An 11,074-nucleotide genomic window follows, 5' to 3' on the forward strand; every position below is an offset into this window, starting at 1 on the left:
AGTGCATTGATCCATAGATTTTAACCATTCTATGAGTGGACAATTTTGTGGGCCCTTACCCGAAATCTTCTTTGTTTCTAAGTGGTCCATCAGTTGGGCCAGCCAAATACAAGATATCGAACAGATTGAACGATGGAAATGATCTGACCAGTTGGACGGTGGAGATGGTATATACACAGAGTTATAGTGTATAGATATATAAAGGATCCTCTTCCCCTTATTCGTATCTCTTGTTTTTTGCTCCTTGGCAGGAATTCATTCCATGAAGAAACCACAATGCCAACTTGTTTCTTACCAATGTCACTTTGTTGGCCAAACACAAGGTGCCGAATCGTCTCTCTCTCTCACCAATGAAATGGGTCCATGGCATATAATTCCCCTGCCGGTGTCAAGGTGGGCTTGTGGTGGGATCCTTTCAACTAGACAATAATACATCCACATCAAGAAGAAAGAGAAGACATCTCAAGAACCAAAGCTTGAGAAGACCCTTTTCCATAACTAATGATGCACAAGCCCTCAAATTATAACAGAACCCAGAAAGTTAGGTGATCTTGTCTCCTTGAATAATGCAACCAACTTTTCTTCTGTACTTCTTTTGTTTTCTCCCTATGAGCATCATCTACAAATGCCATGTGGAAACCCAGTTGAATTATAGAGGTAGTACCATTACTCAATTATGAATAGGACATAGTCGCAAGGGAAACCAAGACCCTATAGGCTCTTTTTTTTTATTCATATCTTATTATAAACAAATATTCATCCACATCTTTCAAACTCTTTTCACAGCTAGAAGGCCAACATTTCCTGACTTTCGAAGGAAGAAAATAAAAGAGCTGTCATGTTTTGAAGCAGCCATTGAAGGAAAGGAACTTCCTTATTACATTCAGAACAATACAGCTGACAATTCAAGTAAAAATGATACAAGGTCCCCTTCAAGTCTTCCCCAAAGTTTCTACCTTCATAGAACCACAATTATCAACCCAAACTGCAAAATAAACCCTCATTAGATACCTCTTTTTCTTTAGGAATGCCAAAATCTACACAACAATGGGGGTTCTATATACCCATTATGCAAATAATGTGTGTTAAGGCTTGTCAACACAATCTTCACTGTTGGCAATTCTTCCCGAACCACGCCCACCCATCTTCCCGAAAGAACCCACGGCCGATAAGCCTTTGAAGCTACTACTTCCCTCACTGAAATTACTGGACCTCCAAGATTTCCTTTGTTTTGAGTGGTAGTCTGTGTCTAAGTCATCGTTCTTGATCTTGGCAACCACCAATTGACCTATGTTGGTCCGACAGAAGGGGCAGACTGGGGTGGATAAGCATGAGGTGGAAGGGTTGGGCTTGGTGTGGCAACAGAGAGCCAATGTGCAGTGTGCGCACATCTGATGCCCACAGTTTTGGACCTCGATTGTACAGACCTGATCAAAACAAATGCAGCACAGCTCGGATTCGCTGACCTGTGAGATAATGCATACAATTCATCAAGTTGGACTCTCAATAGTTTAAGAAAAGATTTAAATTATTCACCCATCAAAAAAAATATTTAAATTATTCTTTCCTAAGGGGCATAGTTAGAACCTTTAGTAATCCTCAAACTTATATTCAATATGTGTTACCTATACTGCACACTTATGCATAAGATGCCACTTCTGAAATGCACTACGGTTCTATGCTCATCGGCATCACAATTCATCAATGTGAGCTAGTTCTTACGAAATGTCTATAGATATAAAAGCAATTGAATCTTTGATCAACTTGAACAGTTCAGATACATCGAAGATCTCGTGTCAAAACACATGAAGGTGCTACAATTATCAGCATTATAATTCATCATTGGGAATTGAAAACCCTGGTAAATCGCACTCGTTCTAGCTAGTTTTTACCAAATGTTGAAAATTCTGCCAAGTCTATCAATGTAGCTTGTCAAAATTGGTGAAATATAAGCAAGTGAAACATTTGGTCAGCTGAACAATTCAAAGATATTGAAGAAATCTTGTGCCAAAATACAGAGCTAAATTGGAAAAAAGAATGTCTGTATCATTAAAAACAAAGACATTTACTCAACGGTAGAGTTTCAGTTATCTTGTAAAATTAGAAAGCTATGATCTGCAAATTCACCATCTCTACTTCATATTATTCATATTGTGCTCTAAGGAATTTGTATATCAGATATTAATTTCAACAAATGAAACTCAATGCAAGTGATAGGAAGTACCTCATCAGTATCACCATCAAACCAACCATCGGAATGCGCTGGAGATGGTGATGAATATATCGTCCCTTTCAGAGTTTCTTTCTCCCTTGCCCTGTTAGTCTCCATTAGAGCCCTCTCTAACAGGATCTTTGCCTCTGGATTAAGTTCACTGATGAATTTCAGGGGCGAGGGCCATACCAATGGCTCTGCCGATGTAGGATTCAGCAATGCTGCACATGCCATATGTTTGTGCCTCATTGCAACTATGTATGGCATTCTCCTGCAGAAGCCAGCCAATATTACAATTCAAATATGGGGACATGGAGAACTACAAAATAACAAAATCCAGGACTGACCCAGTTGTCGGTTTTTCATTCAAGGGTGGGACACCAATACCATAGATAGTTGTTATGGTTTCAGAAAGTGATAAACTTTATAAAATAGGGCACATGAGGGTTCAAGCCAACTTACCTATAATAAAGACGAAAAAAAATATGGCATAGTTAGACCTCACCCTACCAGTAGCTATACAAAATTCAGTATAAGGATGTTGTATTCTATTGATACTTGTGCCCAAAACATACAAGTATGGGGAATCCTAGTGCCTAACAAAGAAATTACTGGCTGAAAATGGTCTTACAACAGTCATTTGGATTCCTAGAAGATTATTCGTACGCTACCCAAAGAGGCCTTGAATGCTTCTGCAGAATTTGTTGACTACCAAAAAATGCAGCTATGGATGCAGAATTGTGCAAGCAGCAATCTAAGCAATCGAATAACGAGAAGTAAGCTACCCAAAGAGGTCACATATGCTTCGGCAGAATTTCTTTACTAAAAATCTAAGCAATCACAATAATGAGAAGTAAAACACTGAATTGAGCACAGGGGCTTCCTCATTGCAGAGATATCAAGCACCCTGAACACTACATCCTAACAATAAAAGATGACAAAGCCTACACTTATATAATGAGGTTATCTAGGATATAAAGTTCTTGATCCATATTAGACTAACACAACATAATTACATAACTAGTTTACTGCTGGGAATCAGATAAATTTGGGGCACATATTTGTCTTTCCTTTTTCAATAAGAGCTAACTCAACTAAAGTCCAGTATGCTTGACGAACAGAGTAAAAAAGGCTTATAGATGTTTACCCAGATGAATCCCTTTGATGTCGATCTGCTCCCCATGCAAGCAATCCTCGGACGCAATCCAAAGACCCACCACGAGCTGCCAAATGAAGTGGGGTGCTCCCTGGGCAGCTGCAATTAGGATTCTATTAATTCAAAATTATGAATTCCTCTCTAAAACTAATATATATTTCTTTAAGTAAAATAGACCTTCAAGTGCATAAGAAATTACCAATATCTTTCAGTTGAAGCACATACAAGACCCCCATTGTCTAAAAGAATATGAACACAATCATGCCGTCGCTGCCTGGCCGCTAGGTGCAACGGCGTTGCTCCGTTACCATCTCTAACATTCACAAATCTCGCAAATCCCCTGTTATTTGATCCCAATAAAACAGAATCAAAACAGACGAATTCATAAGATCGCATGACCTCAATCAAGTTAGTGATTAATATAATGATCTATTAAAAGATAAAGTTAAAAACCCACCAGGAATCTGCGACAGGAGTGGATTGTGCAGCAGAAAGAATAGCTTGCAGGCAATCTGAATGGCCGTAATAAGCGGCGTAATGCAAGCAAGTTCTTCCATGGAGTGAATCAAACATCAAAATCTGATAAAAACCAAAGAAAACCCAGATAAATTAGTAAGTCAGAAACCAAAAACCTACAAGAAATTAGTCCAAGAAATAAAATTAAAATGGGGGAATCCCACTTACATTTGCACCAGCTTGGAGGAGTTTCTGCACACAACTAATCTTCCCATGCATTGCAGCCAACATAAGAGGGGTCTAAACCAACACCAAACAAATACAAATTACCAATCCAAACCCCTTTTACAAAAACCCAATCAAAATTTAAAAAACACCACAATTTCTCACTTGTTTATGACGATTCAAGACATCTGGATGAACAGATTGATTCAAAATCATGGAAAGCACCTGCCACCAATCAAACCAAACACCACAAAACTCAAAACCCACCAACCCAAACAACCAAAAAGCCCCCACCCAAATGCAAAAACAGAAAAACTAAAAAGAACCCACAAAAGAAAACAAAAAACCCACCTCGATCCGACCATTTGAAGCAGCAATATGCAAAGCAGAGAGCCTATCATAAACCGTCCTATGCTCTAAAACCCTTGGTTTTCTCTCAACCAGGGTTTCAACCCTCTCCAAATCTCCAATCTGAGCAGCCAAAAAGAGCCTATTTCCTTGAATCACCCTGCAACTCAATCCCTGACCCATCGCCCTGTAATGGGCGAGTGATCTTCAAGGGAGTGAGGAATAACAGAGCCTTGAAAAAAAAAAGAGCTTAAAAGGTTGGAATTGAGTGTCTGTGTGTGTTACTTGCTGACCGTACTCCCCCGGGCAGCTCCCCCGGGCAGCTCCTCATCAGTCAGATATTTTCAGTCAATTGGATTCTATTTTTCTAGACCTTTGCCTAATCCGAGTCTCGACAGTTACCTATACGGGAATTCAGTGCAGCTTTTTTTGGGGAGATCTTGACCGTTCAGATCTAGATCTTCAAACTTCCGCCGTCAGATTGACTCAGTTGATGTGGCAGGAGAGTCAGTGAAGAGAGTACGAAACAGTAGAGAAGAGACTTGTGATTTTCTATTAACGGAAATACCCCTGTTCAAATTATCATGTGATCGTACGGTAATTACATACCATGCCCTTACGAGGTAACGACTTTTTCGTCATTTTAATCTCCGATTTAAGTTTAAATTTAATTTTGATATATATGTTACATTGGTGTAGCTGTGCTGGGCATTAGACGCCGATCTGAGGGATGTTGGTGTGATAATGGTTTGAAATTTCGGTTTCGGCATAAATTTCGCACCTACCCAAAACCGAAATTTCAGCTCAAATCCCAAAATTTCAGCCGAAAATCAGTAAAGACACTCCAAATGTTGATTTTTTTGGCCGAAATTACTGAAATTGACGAAATTTCCGAAAATTGGTACGTTTCGCCAATTTTGGTTTAGGAACGTTTCGGTTTCGGTCTTGACCGAAGTCCGAAATTTCGGATTTCGGACGAAATTTAAAACCCTGGGTGTGAATGAAAACTCTTTCAAGGAAGCAATCTGTCAGTGCAAATATTTTAGGAAAACTTGCAGTTACACCCCCTCAACTTTTTTACATATTCAACAATAGCCCTATAGTTTAAAACTCATCAATCATCAACTACACCCCCACTTTTCAATGTGTATAAAGTAGACCCCCTCTTTTGAAACATTATTAATGCTAATTAAGATCTCCTCTCTAGTCGGTCGACTAGAGAACCTTCTCTAGTCTGCCGACCAAAAACACAGTGGGCTCACATTGTTTGGATGATCCAAAGCATTCATTTGATGAGCCCTGGTATAGATAGGGTGTGCCCAAAAAATTAGCTATTTGTGGATGGACCGTCAACTGAGGGGGTCTACATTTTACACATTGGAAAGTCATGGGCACTACTCACTATTATCTATGCTTTGGTTGATTTTTTGGAAATTGGGTTGAGCTTTTACCATAAAATGGGGCCGGGTTTGGATTGATTCCAATTCATTTTGTATTTTAGCAAAAGCTCAACCCAACCAGACCCATGTCACACCCCTATTTTTAATAGATTTCCTCTCATATGAGGGGTTGGGCCCATAGCTCAATGGTTGAGGCTTTGTATCTCAATCTTGTGTGGGACCCTCGACGGAATTGCACCTTATCGATCTCCACGTTATGGAGAGCTCCGTGTGGCTCTTTAATGTGACGTGTGATACCATTGGATTTGTGATTAGAAGACCTGAAATCGAGTCGTACCCACATGGTGTCCACACAGATTAGAGATCCAATGGGAATAAAAGAAAAGAGTAGCCATCTAGGATGAGGGCCTAGAACCCGTATAACTCTGTGCTGAATAAAGGCATGTCGTCGCCCCAAAGTGATGGGTCCATGCCTGGTTACGAGTGGGGTGCCTACCAACTTCCCCATTCGTAACCAGGCACGGACTCATCACTTTGGGGCATAGTACACCGCTCAGATAATACAAAAGATACATCTATAATCCTCACAATCTCTCAAATTGATGAGGAGGCTGGAAAGACTAGCGTTCCATCCAAGTGTTTCAACCCTCCGTTAGCTTGTGGATGTGGTTGGATAGTTTATCTTATTCTGCTTATGTGATTGCATCCCCGTGCCATCATCAACTCAAGAAGAGTGGAAATAAGGCTTTTTTTTAATCACTACCCTAGATCCAGGGAGTTCAGGGGAGATATCCCTAGAATTCCGTGAATACATCATGGGAAGTGTGGAGCAAACCTCGTTTCCATCCTTCTTACGTAGATCCAATGGTAGATTGGCCCATTTTGATCAGATCCTTTTGATTGGTTGTGCATGTGTGCTTGATTGCCTGATATTAGTTAGTTGAGCCAATCAGAGCAAGCTAATCAAAATGGGATCACTTTTCTATATAGATCATCTATTCTGGTATGCTTGTTCCTATTTTACACCTTTCCGCCCAAAATCCCTTAAAACTAATAAAATGACATTAGAGATCGAGTTTATCGGGCGAGTGGGGTGCCTAACACTTTCCCCATTCGTAACCAGGCACGGACCCATCACTTTCGGGCGATGACACCTTGTAGGTTTGATCCCAATTTATCTACAAAAAAAACAAAGGTTTTCTCAGATGTTAATAGTTAATTGTTCATCTCCCTTGGTCTCAACATACAAATCGAAAAAGATGTTTATGGTTTTCTTTTATGTATGAAACGGAATGGGCCATGAATGGAATAGTTGTTTCATAACCCAAACGAGGTGTGACTCCTCGTTGCGACAGTTGTAATTGCCACACACATCCAGCCACACCTCTCCATGATAGAGAAAGATAGATGAGGGAGCCATTGACGATTCGAGAGAGTAGTTGGCCCTGAAAATTCCAAAAACCCACGAACGTTTGGTTTTCCATTGCTAGAAGATGGAAATCAAACAATGGAAATGATGTGGGCATGTTGACCGATAGGGGAACTACATCATTTGGTTGCACAAAAGCATGGATGGCTTAGGAGTTTTTCTTGTTCTTTGGCTGCCATGTCAGTAAAACCCCTTGTTTGGTTGCCAATATGGCATTGACATCCCAAGAGACTACTAGGGAATCTCCTAGTTGATTATTGCATGTCTACTGATGTGTCACTGTGTCCCCTCCCTATGAAATCCAAGCCAAAATCCACAAAAAGGTGGAATTTTGCTTGGGTTTCTTATTTTAGCCTGTTGAATATGACTGGATCTCCTCTGCCTGCAAGCATTGCAAAAATTTCAGTCATCAAACTGAGAGATGCCCAATCACCAAAAGCACCCAAGAGTCAAAACCAAAAAAGATCAGGCAAATGTGGACCCGAAAGACGAAAACAATGGATAATGATATGGAGGGTCTGAAAGATATAACTGAAACTCAAAAAGCTAGAATAGATCAAATTATGGAACCTATGGAAGAAAAAACAAATAGCTGAGGTAATTATCACTTCAAACACTTTCAAATTACTGAAAAATTTAGACCAAGATGAGGGAATCGAAAGAGAACAATAGAGTACAGATCTTGATATCCTAAACCCAAGCCGTGGGTTATTGGAATCTTCCCCTAAACCAACTATGGAAGGTGGCTATGCTATACCTGAAGAAGAAGGAATAGAGAGTGAGGACACTGAATCATAGGACTACTCTGATCTTGACCTCATTAGAGTCCTCCCTAGAAAAGGAAGACGATCCAACAAACACAAGAGGTCCCAAAGAATCCCAAAAAAAGAAAGTAACCTCGGTGGATGAATGTAATAAAGTCCACCTGATCCCAATCGAGCAATAGGACAGTAGTGAAGAAGAGAATCCAGAACTTGAGAAAACAAATGCATCATGGAAAGAAGTTCACAAGAAAAATTGGGCAAGATGCTCACAAAGAGCCCAACATACGCCTACCAAAGTAGCTGATTATGTAATTCACAAGTATTATGCATTTATAGTTTACGGTTGATTGCCTACATCTGTAGGGAATAATCCCGCCCTAAAAATTGGGGTGGGGATACCGTATGTCATTAAAGAAAGTACTGAGCATTTAGAACCCGTACGAGTGTAGCCCTTTGGCTTAAGTCATGGGTACGCTCCCCATTGATGCGAGTTCGAACCAAACCCCCCCCTCCCCCCCGCCGGGACTTATCCAATGCGCATGTTTTACGGGTGATTGCGTGCATCCGTAGGGAATAGTCCCTCCCTAAAAATTTGGGTGGGGATACCTTTGTCATAAAAAAAAGTATTGAGCATTTATATCTCTTAGGCTTAGTGTTTGTCGCTCATATGTGCTGAGCCTTGGTTCTACCTCTCTCACATGTTCTGAGTTAGTGATGGTTTTGTGACTTTTTTTTTTTTGAAAAAGAGGTTTTGTGACTATTATGGTATCATCTTTCTCTTTATCAAATAAACGTAAGGTTCCTCTCCAAACCCCAGCTTACCCATAAAAAAATGATGCTCCTTCACTCTTTCTCTCTCTTCAATCCCTTTATATTGGTAATGACACTCCATACCACTACCCCACGAGGTTAACCAAACAGTACTGAACACTATTTTACGAGGGAATTTTCAGGAAAATCCAATGCTTGCCTCCTCCCTATTGACTACTTACACCATTGATCTATGAGTTACCTACAACTAAACATCTCGTTTTGACGGCAAGACATCACCCGGTCAACGGATTTTGATAGAAATAATGCCATTTCAGCCTCTTTTACATGGAAAACGGATCAACTGGACGGAGATTAAAGATGCTATCAACAATCAGAGAAATTAAATGGTGGCCGCCTTTCATATGTAAAGGGCGGAGAGAGAAAACATCAACCAATTTGATTTTTCATCAAGGTAAAAGTAAAAAAAAGGTGGTTTGACCTGGATAAAAAATCAAGGGGGAGAGTTTTTTCTCTCTCTGTCCTTGTTGGTGGACGGTCGGTCACCATATAAAAACTCCAACAATCAATATGAAAAGTGAAAAACAAAGTGAGTAGTGCCATTATCAAGATACAGCATTGAAAATATCATTGCCCTATTTTTGCATATTTACTTAAGTAATGGTGTATGTGAGGGATCCTATTAGGGTTTTGTAGTACACTTAGTCACTTAGCCAAGAATAATAAAAGAAGGTTATAGTTTCACAATATATACACAAGTTGTTTAGTGTATGTGATCATTGCCATCATTATTTTATTGTAGCTATGAATGGCAATGCTATGGACTTGATTATGTGGGGTCACAACTCTCACCAACTTTAGATTTTTTAAGACGGTGGTGATGAATGCATACACATTGATTTTCATTAGAAGTATTGTACAATTAATGGGCCATTTTTCTTAAAGAGTTGTTATATAGAATTTAAAGCCTTCTCTGGATACTTCTAAATATTATTTTCATATATTCTAATAATAGTTTTAAAAATGATATAGTTTATGGCTTCCAAATATACTACTGTAAATATACTACTGTAGTATCTGGTTTGCAAATAGGATCAAATTAAAATATTCTTATATAAAAGTCAGTGTGAAACAACCAATTAATCCAGAAGTTCAAGCTGTTAGAGTTCGTGCTATTTAATCATCTATACTTCAACACCCCTCACATGTGGCCCCTCTTCTTTGGGGTTGGCCGTAGGCATATATTAGCATATATGGCCCCTTTTGGGGTGTCCTTACACATGAACTTTAAATATCAAGGAGTTAATGGGTTTAAAACTGGAGATTGGCGGTGAGGTAATAGCTCCGGTACCACGTGTGAAAGAACAAATTACTCCAAAAGCTTAATTAGTTGTTGCTTGTTAGAGTGTCAAAATTAAGAGATTTCTATTATTCTTGGATGAATTACAATGGATCTCAAGGTATGCTTATATAGAGCACACACAAGATAAACATAGGAAGAAATAAACATAACCAAGACAAGAGATAATTCTAGAAATCCTACCTATTAAGATTAGCCTAATTGCTAATTTAAGCTAGCTACCTCATCTAGCCAGTTGACCCCATTCAACCCACTTGCCTAATCTAGCACCATGGTGATCCAACAGTGTGAATTCAACATAATTTGACTATGAGATCTCACATATTCTAACATAGAGTTAGTGTTATATTTAATCATTTACATGCGTCAACAGTAAGGACCAATCTTGGTGGCATACGAGTGCTTATATAGTTTTTGGCTGTATTTTTAGAAAGAAGAATAAGGGCGGCCAAAAAATAACTAGTAGACGATAAGTGTTCAATGATCCAAACCCATTCATCCCTCGAGCCAAAAAAAACAAGTTTTTGTCGGTCTAGGGTGGGGGCCCGATACATGAATGGTTCAGTGAAAAAATAGTCCCCTCTTACAGTTGCCTACCTTTATTCATGTTACTAATTAAGGGTGTAAATGCTTATTTTCTAAGTGGGTGAATGCATATATTATCTAACTTGGTACGTAAATGCTTCTCTTATAACTGAATAAATGAATGTACGTAAGTGAATAAATGCTCATTTTCGAAGTGAGTGAATGCTTCTTGATGGGGTGTGAAAACACCAGCCACTTACAGGCTGACACCTGTCCCAGAGCAGGTGAACTCCAGCCACTTACAGGCTGCCACCTGTCCCAGAGCAGGCCACTCACAGGTCACCACCTGTCCTGGAGTAGGTGAACTCCAGCCACTTACAGGCTGCCACCTGTCCCAGAGCAGGCCACTCACAGGTCGCCACCTGTCC

At 39.7% G+C, this 11,074-nt stretch overlaps 1 protein-coding gene across 1 annotated transcript; it reads right to left on the bottom strand.

Moving 5' to 3' along the window:
• Positions 1–699: 699 nt before the first annotated feature.
• On the bottom strand, positions 700–4,880 carry LOC143880178 (putative E3 ubiquitin-protein ligase XBAT31). Its single transcript, XM_077382969.1, has 8 exons — positions 4,401–4,880; positions 4,215–4,274; positions 4,053–4,124; positions 3,826–3,947; positions 3,568–3,708; positions 3,360–3,467; positions 2,225–2,483; positions 700–1,466 (listed from the first exon to the last, which is right to left on the bottom strand). Exons 1-8 carry the CDS (start codon positions 4,578–4,580, stop codon positions 1,086–1,088), a joined length of 1,323 nt encoding a protein of 440 aa, XP_077239084.1. The 5' UTR covers positions 4,581–4,880; the 3' UTR covers positions 700–1,085.
• Positions 4,881–11,074: the final 6,194 nt, after the last annotated feature.

Source organism: Tasmannia lanceolata, unplaced genomic scaffold, assembly GCF_043159265.1.
Source record: "Tasmannia lanceolata isolate RefF3 unplaced genomic scaffold, GAP_Taslan_0.1 ptg000006l, whole genome shotgun sequence".
NCBI classification, from domain to species: Eukaryota; Viridiplantae; Streptophyta; class Magnoliopsida; order Canellales; family Winteraceae; genus Tasmannia; species Tasmannia lanceolata.

Bases quoted from the DNA above. Each gene is read 5' to 3' on its own strand.
- LOC143880178 (XM_077382969.1), bottom strand. From the start codon at position 4,580: ATGGGTCAGGGATTGAGTTGCAGGGTGATTCAAGGAAATAGGCTCTTT. The intron at 3,948-4,052 runs GTAAGTGGGATT...GGTTTTTATCAG, and splicing joins TCCTCCAAGCTGGTGCAAAT to ATTTTGATGTTTGATTCACT. The intron at 1,467-2,224 runs GTACTTCCTATC...ATTATCTCACAG, and splicing joins TTGATGGTGATACTGATGAG to GTCAGCGAATCCGAGCTGTG.